At 38.1% G+C, this 16,510-nt stretch overlaps 1 protein-coding gene across 2 annotated transcripts in view; it reads right to left on the bottom strand.

The window, feature by feature from the left end:
- The window catches only part of DPYD (dihydropyrimidine dehydrogenase), an 810,282-nt gene extending 794,414 nt beyond the window's left edge, over window positions 1–15,868 (bottom strand). For both annotated transcript variants that reach the window (XM_060139525.1, XM_060139524.1), the window contains exon 1: window positions 15,735–15,868. In XM_060139525.1, coding sequence (XP_059995508.1) covers window positions 15,735–15,773 — 39 coding nt within the window. In that variant the 5' untranslated portion in view covers window positions 15,774–15,868. The remainder of the gene's footprint in view (window positions 1–15,734) is intronic.
- Between the last annotated feature and the right edge of the window lie 642 nt (window positions 15,869–16,510).

The following is a 16,510-nucleotide window of genomic DNA, read 5'->3' as shown; positions in this document are numbered from 1 at the left end:
GATTTTAGAATGTATCTACTTGGTTCTTTATCATATTTGATAATAAACATATTTTCCCCTCATACAACGACTGTACATGTCTGTAAGTTAAAGAACTTCGTGATAATATCAGCTTCCAGATGCATTTGTTCTTCATTCATTTGTTCCAATCAATAATAGTATGAGGCAGACAGGACAATGACCATGATCTCCATTTTATAGATACAGAAATTAGCTTAATTTGACAAATCTATACAGTGGCAGAACTAGGACTTTAACAGCATATTTAGGGTTCTCTAAAATATATTATGATATTTAACCCTAATTACTTCCTTAAGCTATGGATGTGAATTTAATAAAGATCTTCTCTTTTACAAACTTTAGCTATCTCTACTTCCAAAATCTCATCCTTCCTTCCCTTGCTTCCTTCCACAAATATCCCAGCTTTTTTGCAATTCATATTAAAATCTGTATTCATTTGCTAGGGTTGCCATTAAAAAATACCACAAACTGGGTGGCTTAAAACAACAGGCTCACAGTTCTAAGGCCTATAAGTCTGAAATTAAAGTGTCAACTGGCCATATTTCCTCTGAAACCTGTAGGTTGTCTCTTGGACACTCTGGTGTTTGCATACAATCCTCTGCATTCCTAGGCTTGTAGATGCATCACTCCAATCCCGGCCTCCGTAGTCATATGGCCATCTTTCCTCATGTATCTTCACATCATCTTTCCTCTGATTCTCCTCCTTATAACTCTGCATTCCTGTCATCTACCAACCCCTTGGTCACCACACCACCCTCTGCCCAAATTCAGTGAAAATTTAACATCGAGTTTTCTTTCCATACCCTCCATTCTTTTCAGCAGTCCAGTGACTTCAACAGCCACTTAGATCATCCAGCATCTGCCTCTTACTCAACAGTCTCACCAACAATTTTTTTTTTCTTCCACATCACTTCAGCCACCATCTCCCTTAGCCTTGTTATTAATTATTGCACCACCTCCAAAAGCTTTATTTCAAACACACCACTCTAATCTTCACCTCTTATACTCTTCCCTCTTACAAAAATTCTTTGACCTTACTGAGACTGCCAATCCATTGACTGCACCCCTGGTATTCTGACTTCCCTCATCTTCAAAACACCCTTAACTCCCTTCCCCTCTCTCACATCAACTTCATTGCCCAGGCAAATCTGAACCCAATTAAGCCCTTTAACTACTTTCTCTAGCTACCCAAGCAGCTAAAAGTGGCTGGAGAATTCCCAATTATGTTCACTGTTCTCATGTTAAATTTTTGACAAATTTCAAATGGAAAACAAACACTGCGTAACAATTCTACTCTACTTTCTTATTGTTTTCATTCTCCCACTTTGCAGAAAATCTATTCATAGTTTCGTCTGTTCTTCAAATCTATATTCCATTTTCCTCTTAGCCTCAGTTAACGATATTGCCTCATACGCTTACTGAGAAAATAAAAACCATCAGATGGGAACTCCCTCAATTTCCCACCACCCAATATACCACCTCTCTACTTTTTCTACTCTAATGCTTATATTATCAATCCTATTCCCTCTCACCAAAAGAATCCTTTCATACATGTAATTATCCCTCCTATGTATTCAACACTGGTGTCTCTTTCCACTGGATCTCTTCCATTAACACGTGTATATGCTCTTTTATCCCCTTCCAGCTACTTCCCTATTTCCATGTTCCTCTTTACAGCAGAATTTTTCCCCAGAGTTATCACTTGTCATACTATCACTTCCTTATATTCTGTTCTCTTCTCAGTCCACTCTTATTGGCTCCTTTCTCCAAGCTAGCTATTGTCAAGCTCACGATTTCTCCATGTTAACAAACTAAAGAATCTTTATGCCCTCATCTTACCCTCTCAACAGCAATAAAGACAGCTGACTTTAACACATCCTTCCTCTTTCCCTGGTCTCTGTGATACCAGACTCCTCAGCCCCTTGTCTAGCTCCACTGTCTCTAAGTGGTTTTAGCCCCATAATTCTCCAATATCCATCTTCACTAGGACTGCTTCACTGATCTTCAGATGCTTATTTCCAGCTGCCTATCTGGTATCTTCACTTTGATATCAAATAGGGATTTCAAACTTAATGCCATTACATACAACACCTGTATCTCCCTCACACCGGTTACTTCTTTTTGCTCTTCAAACTAAGTTCTAGCCTACCTCTTTGATTTGCTTTCTTCTTTAACTCAAAAGCCATGGCAGACTTCTGGTCTTTCAGGTTTGAGTTCAAAAGTCACCTCCATAAGGAAGCCTGCTCTGACTGCTACATATAAAGAAGGCTCTACTAGTCATTCTGCATCATTTTACTCTGGTTTACTTTTACCAAAACTCGTCATACTGTCTAAAACTAACTGCACATTTTAAAGTTTTTTTACTGTCTATTACTCGCCTACTGTAGTGCAATTTTATTGAAAGCAGAAATCTTTTTGGTCTTGTTTGCGGATGTGTTTCTGAAATCTAGACCAGTGCCTAGCACACAGTAAGAAATTTATAAATATTTTTAAATGGACAAAACAAAAAAGTAGATTTCTGTGTTTTTAAAATATCAAAACACCATATTTTCAGAGATACAATGTCCACTGGAGTCAAAACAATAATTAGTAGCCATTATTAATATTTTAACAGCTGACATTAATTACACAGTTGCTATGCGTTAGAACTATTAAAAATATGTAGTATTGAATATGCACTATTTCCTTCAACCATACAACAATCTTATGATATAGGTACTATTACTGCCCCGATTTTTCAGGCAAGGAAACAAACAAAAAAAGTTATTTGCTAAGGTCAAAAACTAGTAAGTGGCAGAGCTAGGATACAAACACTAGCGCTCTCATTCCAGAGCCTATACTCTTAATCACTAATCCATGCTACCCTTTCATTACAATTAAAATAAATAATAATGATCCATTACATATTACCAATAAATATTTTAATAGGTTAAGTCTACTGATCTATTGCCATTTCTGAATTTATCTGAGGGTAGTTTTAGTGGATGGTATGTTTCCAAAATAGCATTAGTTTTGTTCTGATTTTGTAATTCATTAGCACTTAATTTTCTTAAAATCGGTGATATTTCTACTGTTCTTATTTGTATTTATTTTCTCTTATTATTACATTAAAATTCTGTTAACATAATTTGTTTAAAAGAAAATGCAAACTATTTTAAAATGTGGAAAAATGTTCAAACTTACAATATTCAAATAAATGCAAATTGAACTAATCAGACAGTTTTCATCAAATTGTTTATTTAAAAATTAAAAATCAATATTAACCTTCAAGGGTATCATTTCATACACATTCATACACTGATAGCAGCCATATGAATTTGTACAACTCAAAAATATTTCAAATCCTTAAAACAGTCATACCTGCAGTGGATAATTTCTCTTCTAGAATCCTTTCATGATAATGTGATCTTAAACATGTATAAAAATATTTTAAAGTTTTGTTTATTACTGTCTAGTTTTGGCGTGAAGGGGTGATGGGCAGTAATATTCATGAACATATGAGAATTTTCTTCTACAAATGTTTTTATCTCTTTCAAACAATATAGAGGCTTAAGCATACCAATGTTCAGAGTTCAGGTTGCAAGTAAATTTTAGCTTTAAAATGAAGCATGAATCAAAGTTATTTTGGGTCTTCCCTAGCGGTCCAGTGGTTAAGACTCCATGCTTCCAACGCAGGGGGTACAGGCTGGATCTCTGGTCGGGGAATTAAGATCCCATATGCCACGAGGCACAGCCAAGAGATTAAAATTTGAAAAATAAAGAAAAGAAAATGTTTTTTTTTAAGTTATTTTGGTTAACACATCTAAGACAAAAAAAAGTTTTGCTTTATTAAATTTGTCATGTGAGAAAACTGTGTTGAGGCAAAAGTAGTTACACTAACTGCCCCTTTTCTCTTCCTAAGTACTATGAGGAAAAGAAAAAGGAAAAAATTGCAAACATACATGTGCTTGTGTGTACACACAAACACACACACACAACTCATTCTTCTGATATAAAGACCTAAGGTGAAAGAATCCTTTGAGAATCTGGCCTGACAGAGTGATTTTAAAGGTGGGGCTACAATGTAAAAGTTACCATCCTTGGTCACATGTTGGGACATCTGCAGTTGGTGTTACATTTATTCATTTGCAATCACATCCTGAGATTTATTCATTCAAGATAACAACTTGAATCCCAACCTTACTCATCCTGTTCTCCCAGGGCAGAAAAAATAAGGAACCATCATCAGGCAGTAAAGTCACAATCTAGAAATAAGCATCAGATCAGGACTGAATGCAAATCAAGTCATATCCACATCAAAGGAAAGGACATCCAGATGCCTGAGTGTTCCATAGCCTTGTGTCAGTGGTGGGAGGATGAGGCAAATGGGTGATTGGTTCCAATTCCATTTTGTCCTTTCTTTGTACCCAATAATGAGACATTTTTCCATTTAAAAAATACTTTTTAAAAATGCTTAATTCAGTTGAATCATTGTAGGTTAGAAGGGCAGAACTGACATGCACTACAAATCATTAAAGCCACCCTCTCAAGTATATTTACATTTTAAGAATTTTGTTGAAGCATTATTTTTAATAACCACACTAAAAACAAATGTCTGTTAATAAATGTTTTCAATAAACTTTGGTATCTCCACTCCCAGAGAATCATGCTGCCTTTTAAATAGTAAGAATGTAGGGAAATACTTCTGACAGGATAAAAAAGCAAGTATAAAATTATATATGATTCCTTCTCTTTTTTTTGCATGTATGTATTATAGATTTTTGGTCTGTGGTTGATATGAGGTTTATATATAACTATATATATATACATATATATATATGTATATATATATGTTTTAAGTTGCTGATTTCTTAATTTCAAATGCATTTTAACGACCCTGCATTTTTACTCCCCACCCCCTCACTACTACTGTTTTTGACATCATATTTTACATCTTTTTGTTTTGTGTATCCTATTGCAGATATAGATGATTTTACTACTTTTGTCTTTTAACCTTCTTACTAGCTTTGTATGTGGTGGACTTGCCTTCCCCAATGAGCTTTTTCCTTTCATAATTTTCATGTTTCTAATTTTGGCCTTTTCTTATTCCCTTAGAGAACTCTCTTTTACGTTTCTTGTAAAGCTGGTTTGGTGGTGCTGAACTCTTTTTCCTTTGCTTGTCTGTAAAAACTTTTGATTTCTCCATCAAATCTGAATGAAAGCCTTGCTGGGTAGAGTATTCTTGGTTGTAGGTTTTCCCCTTCATCACTTTAAATACATTATGCCTGCAGAGTTTCTGCAGAAAAGTTAGTTGATAGCCTATGGGAGTTCCCTTCTACATAACTCATTGCTTTTCCCTCATTGCTTTTAATATTCTCTATCTTTAATTTTTGCCATTTTAATTACAGTGTGTCTTCGTGTGGTCCTCTTTGGGTTGATCCAATTTGGGACTCTCTGTGATTCCTGGACCTGGATGTCTGTTTACTTTCCCAGGCTAGGGAAGTTTTCACCTATGATACCTTCAAACATGTTCTCTTCCCTTTCTCTCTTCTTCCGGGACCACTATAATGGGAATATCAGTGAGCTTGATGTTGTCCTAGAGGTCTCTTAAACTGTCCTCATTTCTTTTCATTCTTTTTTCCTTTTTCTGTTCAGCTTCAGTGATTTCCACTGTCTTCCAGCTCACTGATTTGTTCCTCTGTATCATTTCATTTACTGTTGATTCCTTCTAGTGTATTTTTCATTTCAATTATTGTATTCTTCACCTCTATTTTGTTCCTCTTTATATTTTCTAACTCTTTGTTATAAACTTCTGACTTCTCACTTTGTCCATCCATTCTTCTCTCAAGTTCTTTGATCATCTTCACAATCATTACTTTGAACTCTTTATCTGGAAGACTGTCTATCTCTTCACTTAGTTTTTCTTCTGGGGTTTTACGTTGCTCCTTTGTTTGGAACATGTTCCTCTGTCGCTTCACTTTGCCTAAGTTGCTGTATTTATTTCTATGTATCTGGTAGGTTGGTTATGTTTCCTAACCTGGGAAAAGTGGCCTTCTGTAGGAGATGCCTTATGCATCCCAGCAGTATACTCCCCTCTGATCACCAGAGCTATATGCATTAGTGGTGCCTCTATGAAGGCTGCATGGGTACTTCTGTTGTGGCAGGCTGACTACTGTGGATGGCCTGGCAGGCGTGGCCAGCCCTTCGTCCAGTTGGTTGCCAGGCCTTGCCTTGTGCAGAGGCTGCTGGCTACTGGTTGGCAGCACTGGGTCACAAGATAGCTGGCTGTGGAACCCCTGGGGGTCCTGGGACTAGTACTGGCTCGGTAGGCAGAGCTGGGCTCTGGAGTGGGTGGACGAAGCACTAAGGTTCCTGGATCTAGTGTTGGTCTGCTAGTTTGTGGTGCCAGTTCTGACACAGCAGGCTGTGGGTTTCTGGGTGTCCCAGACCTGGTGCTGGTGTGCTGGTGAGTGAAGCTGGAAATCAGGGCAGCTGGCTGAGGAAACATCTCAGAACTGATATTGGCCTGCTGGTGGGTGGGGCCAGGGTTGGCAGGGCCTGAGGCTTGTGCTGGACACTGGCAGGTGGGTCCAGGGGTCCCAGGGCTAGTGCCAGCTCACTGCTGGGCAGAGCCAAGTCCCAGGGTCTCTGACTGCAGGGCCCCAGGGTGTCCCAAGGCTTGTGTTAACCCACTGGTGAGTGGCCAGCCCTGGGGTGGCTGGCTGAGGGGCCCAAGGTTTCTCGGAGCTGGTGTTAGCCTGCTGGTAGGAGGGCTCAGGGCCCACTGGGTCCCAGTGCTGGTGGTAGCCCGCTGGTAAGTGAGCTGGGTCCTGCCACGGCAGGCTGCCAGGTGCAACTGACCTGGGACTGGTGTCCACATACTGGTGTCCACATACTGGGACCCAGGGGGTTCTGGAACTAGTACGTGTCCAGTAAAGAGCTGGGAAACAGCTGATTCCTTGAGTCTCTGGTTGAAGGGCGCTGGGGTGTCCCACTTCTAGTGCCTGCTCCCTGGTGTGTGGCATCAAGTCTTAGGCCCTCTGATGGACAGGGCCATGCCCAGGAGAGGCTGTGGGTTCAGGGGGTCTTAAGGCAGCCTGCTTGCTGGTGGGTGGGGCCATGCGCGCACGTGTGTGTGTGTGTTCGTGCGTGCATGTGTATAATGGAATATTACTCAGCCAAAACAGAGAATGAAATTTTGCCAATTTTTCCATTTGCAATGACACGGATGGACCTTGAGGGTATCATGCTTAGTGAAATAAGTCAGAGAAAAACAAGTACTGTATGTTATCACTTACATGTGGAATCAAAAAATAAAATAAAACACAGCAAATGAATGAAAATAACAAAAAAAGAAACATACTCACTGATACAGAGAACTAGTGGTTACCAGTAGGGAGAAGGAATCAGAAAGGGGCAAGATAAGGGTAGGGGATTAAGAGATACAAAATACTATGTGTAAAATAAATAAGCTACAAGGTTATATTGTACAGCACAGGGAATATAGCCAACATTTTATAATAACTTTAAATGGAGTATAATCTATAAAAATTTTGAATCACTACGTTATACACCTGAAACTAATACAATATTGTAAATCAACTATACCTAAATGAATATTATACATGATTAAACTATTTAGGGAAAAAAACCTCATGTATAGGAAAATACTAAATTACTATCAGCATGACTGTTTCATGTGGTATGACTGTATGTTTGGGATCTTCTTTTCACTTTTTTTTGCATCTTTTAAATCTTCTGTAATGATCATGAAAAATAATTAATTTAGAGAAATTTTTAAAAATTATTGAAAGTTAACCCCCAATAAAGAGTATTTTGCTGTGAATGTTGTTATGCTTTAATCCTAGGGATCTGTGAAGAGAACTGAATGACTTTTTCTTCTTTGAATTACCAAGGATTTCAAACTTTTCACCAGCACTTCCCAAAATCTGTCATGGAAGAACATTTGGAAGAAGATTCCCAAAGCTTTGAGGACACTGTGGTGCAAAGAGTCAGAGAAAGGTAACTTGAATTTCTGTGGGGCTGGGAATCCACTATCTGTACTCTAGTTTCCGTTGACAGTTATCAATCAAAAAGCACACTGGAGAAACTGATTCCTTTCTGGAATCTCTGGTCTTAATTCCTAGTTAAATACAGCATCACTCTACAGACACACAAAAATATGAATTTATTAATTCCAGATCACCCTCACAGAACTCCAGCCATATAAAGAAGGATCGGACTTTTTCTGTGTGCTCAGGAGAGATTTAGACTTAACTCATTCATTTGATTAAAAAAGAAAAGGAAGCAAGCAAGCATGAAGAAAGTTTAAAAATCAGGTGAATAAGTATATCAAATCCTTATAGCTGGTATAAATGGTGCACTTAATCCTACCTAGCATGTAAAATACAGTAGCTCCACACCACTACCTTGCATTTCCTTAATATGATCACCCAGCAGGTCACGTTTCCAAACGATTTCACCATTGCCATATTGTATCACAAACCATCCGTAAAAGACTGATCAATAGCAAACTCATTGAGGAATCAGCAAACTCTTCACAGTGGTTGAATGATTTCCACAAGGTCAGACAGCAAGGGATCTCACTTATGGAGCAAAAATATCCCCAGGCTTGGCCCCTATCCCAGGATACTTCTTTTAATTAACATATAGTAAATACACATTATCTTCTATTGTTTTGCTGAAGATTTCCTCATGGTCTTTAATTAAACATACTAACATTTCTAAAGTTTTAACATGCTACTATGGTCAATTTTTAATATCATTCAAAGGATTTCACAAAGACTAAACAAACAGATCTACTTAGATGAGACAATCTTGAGTAGGTAAAACAAGTTGAAAACTGGAGGATGAAGTTTTGGGAGAGAGGTGAAGGTGGGGAAGGGCATGGGGAGGATCAGCAGAGAGTGGTAGGTAATAAAATATTGGGGGAGGGAGAAGTACAGTCAGGCTCCATCCTTGAGCACCATCTGTATAAATCAGGCCTGGAGTTGACATGTAATTTTGTGTGGGTCCCCTGAGAAGTGGCCCTCAGGGCTTCATTATTGATGAAGAGATTTTTCTTCAAAGTGGCCTAGCCAGGAGTACCTCAAGGGGACATTCATAAGCACTCATAATATCAATTTCCAAGCACCTGGGAGGTAGGGACACGGATTGTCTCTTTAATTATTATGATAGAGGTAGAAGATAGTGAGAATGCTATTACACAACCAAGCTGAAATCCTCAAAGAAATTAAATTACCATAACCTAGTATACAAAGTTTATTATCTGAGTCATCCTTTAGAAAGGGCACACTTTACCTTTTCCTGGTGCAAAATAGGTTATCTCCAATTCCCTCCTTCCTAGGAATTCAAAAAGTTATAAATACAGTGTGTGCAGGGATGCTTAGAAGTCCGGAAAGAAACTCTCTTTGAAGCTAATATGCTCACTTAGAGAAACTATAAGTTTAGTCCAGTTTACACAAAGAGATATGGAGTTGGACACTTTTTCTTAAAATAATTGTATAGGGATTTCTTTTCAGAAAAGGATAACACCAATCCCTTCTACATATCATTGAGAATGCCAAGAAACCATTTTCACCAATGCTTGCGCCTGATCTCGTCACAAAAACACTCAGAAAAACACCAAAAATATCAATCCATATGTACACTGCAGTAAAACAGCAAGGGTTAGGAGGTAGGAGAACAGTCAATGCTGAATCTGAATCTTATTCCCCAGAGATTTAGATGTGGATAATCCTATATAGACAAAGCCTGTGCCACATACTTCCTTTGAATCTCCTGCAGCTTACACTAGAGGGTTGGTAATACAGTGGGTATTAAAAATATTTTTTAAATAGAAATAAAACTCAACATGAAGAAGGTCTCTTTAATTTGACCTGAATTTTAAAAACTCCCCCATCTCACTGGTAATACTGACCAAAAGAATTCAGGAATTTTCTCATAAGTCATGTCTGCAAAATTTTTTCATCTGTAATAAGCCTCACTCATAATTCTTTTAACTTCATTAACTCTCCCTTTCTTCACGTATTTTAACAGCTTTTGATACCACTAGTTAATTCTTGGAGTTGAACAACATTCTAGCCAAATGACATTTACATAACACAGATGATATATGCAATAATAATATTTACAATTACTACCATTCAAAAAGCACATATTTTAAGTGACAGATGCTGTCTAAGGCATTATATGTACATGACTCCAATTAATCCTTATTTATTAAATAAAATTAAATTAAATTAAAGTTAATAAATTAAATCCTTAATTTATTGCATGAAATAAATTAAGATTAAAACCAACTGACAGAGGAAGAAATGACTGATAGTCCAGGAAACAACTTGACCACAATCACACAAATAGAAAAATAACAGTGTCAGGATTTGAACTCAGGACCGTTTTAACACAATTTTTGTTTGTTTGTTTGTTTTGGTTTATTTTTCAAACTAACCATGAAATGAAGCTTGATTTTGTGAAATACAAAATAAAAATTTTTATACAAAAATAATGAGTTCCTAACATCAATATATAGATAAGTGTGGTGAAGAGTCTGAAAGAAGTTATATGTTGAGTTAAATACAGCTGTTTCCTATCTACTAGTATAACATTTTAATTAAAAGCAATGGAAGCAGTAATAATTATAAACCACAGGAAAGACATAATCCTATTAAGAGTTATCAGTAGTATAATTGGCTCCAGGATATCTGTGAACACCCACATTATTGATGTTTGAGGCCAAAAAATACCTCTGTCTTAACATGGAGGATTAAGAGCAAATGAAGTCCAGAAGGCAAACACGTCACATTTGAATATCAAAATCCTGATTACAGATAAATTTATAACCTTAGAATGCCTTATTAAATATTTTTTTAATTAAGGCAGGATATGAATGACACAGAACTTTCCTTACAGTTTTAAGGACTGAAGATTTCTTCCTCCTATATATCATTGTGTCCATTTAGCTAAGAGGCAGAAAAGCAAATTGGCCAATTCTACTTTTCAATCTCTTTGGCCACACTGAAGCCTAGACTATATCAAATCTCTTACAGTTCCTTTGTCACATTATTTCATGACGATTTTTTTTTAGTCTCATTGTCTTCAATTTTAGTGTTTCTAATTTTCTGACTTAACTTTATGCTAATTACTAGAATTCACCCACAGTGACCACACATGTTTACCTTATTGGAAGGTCTATTTTTCAGCTCTTGTGTTGTTGCTTGTTTATATACAGAGTTTGGTAAAATGCTGTATTCCAACAGTTTAGGAAAGATATGATTGCTTAATGATCATCCAGTTATCTCAGCATTCTGACTAGAGATCTTCTTGGTATTCTTACTAATTCCTTACTGTAAATGTAGAGCTTTCCAAAACTGGGTTTTCCTTCTAGAATGTAAGAAAGGAGACTATTGAATTTTAGCACATTTTAACAATTAAGCAATCAGTCAACACTATCTGCTATGATTAAGATTAAGCAGATCCAATCTAAAAATCTCCCTAGTGATAGATTCATCATTAGTCATTAATCTCACAGTTTTTAATTAAACCACTGAAACTAGCCATCTACTTCACATGTAGGAGGTAAAATTCTTTTTAAAACTGTAATGGAATACATACATAACCATCCTTAACTACAGGAATGTGTAGTACCTTAAAACTACAAGGAGCTATCATTGGAATAACTCTCCAAATTTGGAGTAACTTTCCAAATCACATAATCAGACACATTTCTACCAACCAGCTAAATTCGTTAGAAAGGAGAAATACTTTAAAATAAAATTAAGTATTGTCCACGGGACAGCTTAAAATAAGGAGAACAAGCACATTTTTAACAACTCAAACTCACAAAACAAATTAAAAAAAAATTTTTTTTAATGCTTTAAAAGCCTTGGCAAGTCAAGATAGCATTCCCAGAGATTTGTGGTGCCCAATCAATAAAAGGAAGGAGACAAAAATGGATGCAGTAAAAAACATTTAAGTTTAAATAAATAAATAAATAACCCATAACTTCTGCAAAGTTGAATCCTTATTCTCTCCTTTGGATCTATGCACCTCCTCCCTCCCCAGGGGCAAAAGTAGTTATGATAAAGGGCATTCTGAAATATCTTTTGCCATCTCTACCAATTCATAAGCCTGTTTTTAAAATTCTCCTGAAAATTTACTTTCTCCAAGTTGTTTCCATTATACTGCCATTTCCCAAAGCCATCGTTTTATTATCTTATTTTCTTAATTAACAAACACAGAAAATTCTAGATTATCTTCTCAAATGAATAGAAGTCACAGTATCGGTAATTCAGAAACCATTTCTACTTAACTCTAAAAGCATTATGATTTTGTGGACATTGGACTAAAATCATTTTCTTATTCAACATAAATTTGAAATGAGTTTATAACTCCTTATGAATCATTAACTGATAATTCTAAGAATAGACCTTGATTTGGGATTATGGAAACAGTAAAGGGGTGGACAGCAATTTAGTTCAGCTATAAATACTTACCAAAATTACTAATATCCAAAGAATTAATTAAAAGCTCACTGTACCTGCATACATTTTCACTCTGCTATACTTTTACAGTAAATTCTCAATTACCCATGTCAGTGGAGGGGAACAAGACATTGAACAAAAGTGAACTCTTCCAAAATCATTCTTACTTGCTTTTAAAAGTGCAGATATTGACAACAGACCAGTTGTCAGTTCAAACTAAATGAATTATTGTGAAGGTATTGCTGAGGTCAGGGAACGTGATCAATGTCTGATATTCACCTTTCTTAAAACCTTCGCAGGAGAATTTGTATTCAAAAGTCAGTCTTGACAAAATTTAGCTAAATCCAAAAAGTAAGCCCACAAAGCAAAATATCTTTTTAAAGTATATAGCTACCATTAATGAACTTTAAAATAGTAGTTATTTCACAGGCAGTGATTTTCCTAAGATATTTGTTCTATATTTTTATTTTTTAACATGTTTTGTCCTTTTCCTAACAAGATGTGAAGTTGTGACATTTATTTACTAATTTTACATCTTGTCTATGTTTATATCTTGTCTATTTTATATCTTGTTTATTATCTTGTCTATGATTATTTTCCTTACTTAGCAGATTATGCAGATGTGACACAGAGAAGCTAGGTAACCTAAACAACGTCACCTATCTAAAAAGGGGTAGACATAGACCTCAACCACAGGCAGTTTGCTCCAGATCCCAGGCCCTGAACCACATTAATAGGTCTGGAGAAATGTCTGACTTCTCATACATCTGCTACCATTACTACAATTACAATAATTTTTTAGTATATGAGCTAGATTCTATTGCCTAGTATCTATTACCTACTAATGCATCCTTGCTATGCCTATCTTCCGGCCCAGGGATATTTCAGTTTTGGAGTCTGGTGACCTTCTGACTGTTTTTTATGCTCCCAACCCTTCAAACCCTGATGCACTATTGGATTGAGGCTAGAAATATGGAGTGAGCACACAAAACAACTTTGTAAGCCTCAGTAACTTTTTTCCCCAGAAACAAAAATATTTCTTGGCTGCTTCACTGAAACCTGAGGTTCTATAGGTAGCTTAAGGAGAAAATTTAGTCACTATTAAAGCGGGTTGTCACCATCACCTTCTGTTCTTTTCACATTCATCAACTGAACACTTACTGTTTTACACTGATAATTTTTTTTAAAGATTACGTGCTTCTCCACATATTTGAGACAAGGCAATGGTCACAAGCAGATCAACCTCTAGACAATGATTTTAAAGAATTCATTCAAAAAAGGCAAATCCAATGTATACATTCAAATTTGATAGAAAATTGAACCTTCATAATTCATTTTGACTCTTCCAAAAAAAAAAAAATGAGCTTTGGTGAGTCAATAGGATCACCTGAGACATCTATGCTTGGATGTATTCCTCTAGATTTAATGTATTTTTCCTCACTGCATTATATTTTAATGATTAATTTCACACCCTTTCATGGTACTCTAGCTCCTGAATCGTGCATATTACTTTGAGGGAAAAGAAAATTCCCATGCATGATGAAAGATGTTACTGATTAAAGTGTGGTGCATATATGAACTACATAAAAGCTGAAAAAGCTTGAATGCCACTATTCTATATCAAGTAATATTGGGCCAACTAAGCTTAGATTAAGGGGAGTAAATGTGAGGGCCTGACCTTCTTAAATGGTCTTAGTTGAAACAATTCATGAAATTAAGCTGGTCGTTAATGTTTCACTGGCATCTTTTTCCTTAGTGTAATATGGTTATGAACTGATTTCATGGACAACTGCGAAATAGATAAATTCAAAAGCCAAAAGCCATCTGCCCTCTGACATTCTTATCTCTGAAATCGGTACATCACTACTACCTAATACTGTCAGAAACGTACTATTTGACTTAGCTTCAAAAGGGGGGGGGCGGGGCAGAGGGGGCATTTGGTGAAGTCAAAGTAACAAGGACCAAAAAGGACAATGACATAAATCAAGTATCTTTTACCCTGTGCATGAATAAACATTGGGTTAAATATATCATATTGATCAATATAAAAAAGTAAACTATCCACAAGAGAAACTACAAGTAAATTAAGTAGACATGTCCACATAATATACTTTGGCTCTTATTACCACAGTGGATTTTTCAACCCAAGGTATGGAATCTGGAGAAAACACTACTATCATCCCCCAAACAGAACACAAAGTTCCTTCAATCACTGACAGAGAGAACACGGAGGCAACACAATGGCAAGAAGCAGCTCTTCTGCAAACAGGTGGTTTTAAAATTTTACTTAAGCCACTGAAAGGACTGAGGAAAGGAAAATTTTTTCATTCTAAGGAAAACATAGGCGTGCACATACACACGTTTTACCAGCATAGGAGACTCAAATCTTAAAAAGCCCCAAACAAAACACAACAAAAAACTACAAAGCAGTTTATTTTAGCTCAAAAGTGCTGACATTGGGTTAGTACGTCTAAAATCACTGTTTGTTATTATATCTGTCTCATCGCATACATAAAGGTCTTAGGGAGAAGTCAAAGGAAATGGTCATGTATTTCAGGGAGGACTTTATTCACAGGAAGAAAGATGACATTTTTACAGAAACAGTGCAAGAGAGAATCAAAAACTGTTGACGAGAGGAAAATACAGTTTATTTTGTATTTCTGAAGGCACTGTATTTTTCATATTTTCAATACCTTATCCCATTCTTCTCTATGTTATTTTCATAAGCAATACTAAGGCTAGCAGGGGCTGCTATAGCTGACACACAGATCTTTATTTCTATACTTTGCAAATATGCATTATTCCGCGACTGGAGGTGGGGCAGCAGACTGGAGGTGTCCGGAAACGCGAACGCTTACAGGGGCAAAGGGGAAGGTGCGGGATAGACTGCGTGAGAAATGAGCGCTCCTTTGAGAAAATCCATCTCTCTCGAACACTCGTGGTTCTTCAGTCACTGCCACTCAAAGACTTCTTTAACCCCCACTCCGAAGTAAACAGCCAGGTCCCAAGCCAAAGAACACCCCTACCGTCGCGGACCCCCCACTTCCCTCCCTGCCAGCCCACACGGGTCTCTGGCTCCTCGCTCCTCCGCCTCCCCGCAAGGCCTCCCGCGAAGGCAAAGTTTCCCGCCTCTCCCACTTTCCCCGGCCCTGCTGTGGCCGCGGCGGCCTTCTGGGCACCCGCCAGCTGCGTCCCCCTCCCTCCCTAGACGAGCCCGCGCGCAGTCGGTACCTCGATGTCCACCACGTCCTTGCTTAGCACAGAGGCCATGGCGTTGCCCACAGCCTGGAGTCTCCTACAGACGAATCCACCCCGCGTCCTCAGGCTCCAGCCGGAGAGCAAAGCAACAGCTTGCCCGAGCGCCTGTGGAAATGGAAAACAGAAGGCAGTCGGCGCGGGGGCGGGGCGGGCGCCGGGCGGTGACGCCCCCGGGGCGGGGCTGCGCGCTCGGCCCCGCGGTTCCCCGCGCGCCGCACCGTGGGCCGAGTGGCGGGAAGGAGCCCGCCCCCTGTTTCCCGCCTCCGCCCCACAGCCTAGCAGCTTGTTTTCCTTCTGTTCTCGGAAAGAAGGGAGGGAGAGAGCGGTAGCTCTGGGGACTGGCCTTTGCTCTGTAAACTGTTAAAGGCTGAGCTAGGTACGTAGGGGCAAGATGTGATTCAAGGTAAAAACGGTCGGCGCTCTAAGTAACTAATTACTCCTTTTCTCTCCTTCCGCAGGAGCCCTGCAAGGTGCAGAAACATTGTCTCACGGGCAGCTGCATCCTCAGAATTCCTCAGGGATAAGATAGTAGTAAATGTACCTCAGGCCATCCAACAAATAGGCGGGAGCAGGCAAGGTCAGTGATCTTCTGAGAATTGACAATCCCTGGGGGCAGGGGCGAAGAGAAAGGGGGCCCGGGATGAAAGTGAGCAAAAATTTCTACAGACAGAAGCTGCAAGTAGCAAGTCCTGTAGGTGGTACAAAATCAAGGTTGTGTTTTTGCAGTGCAGTACGTTCTAATGTCTATT

This window comes from Lagenorhynchus albirostris, chromosome 2, assembly GCF_949774975.1.
Source record: "Lagenorhynchus albirostris chromosome 2, mLagAlb1.1, whole genome shotgun sequence".
Lineage (NCBI taxonomy): Eukaryota > Metazoa > Chordata > Mammalia > Artiodactyla > Delphinidae > Lagenorhynchus > Lagenorhynchus albirostris.
This window is presented reverse-complemented; position numbering and strand designations above follow the sequence as displayed.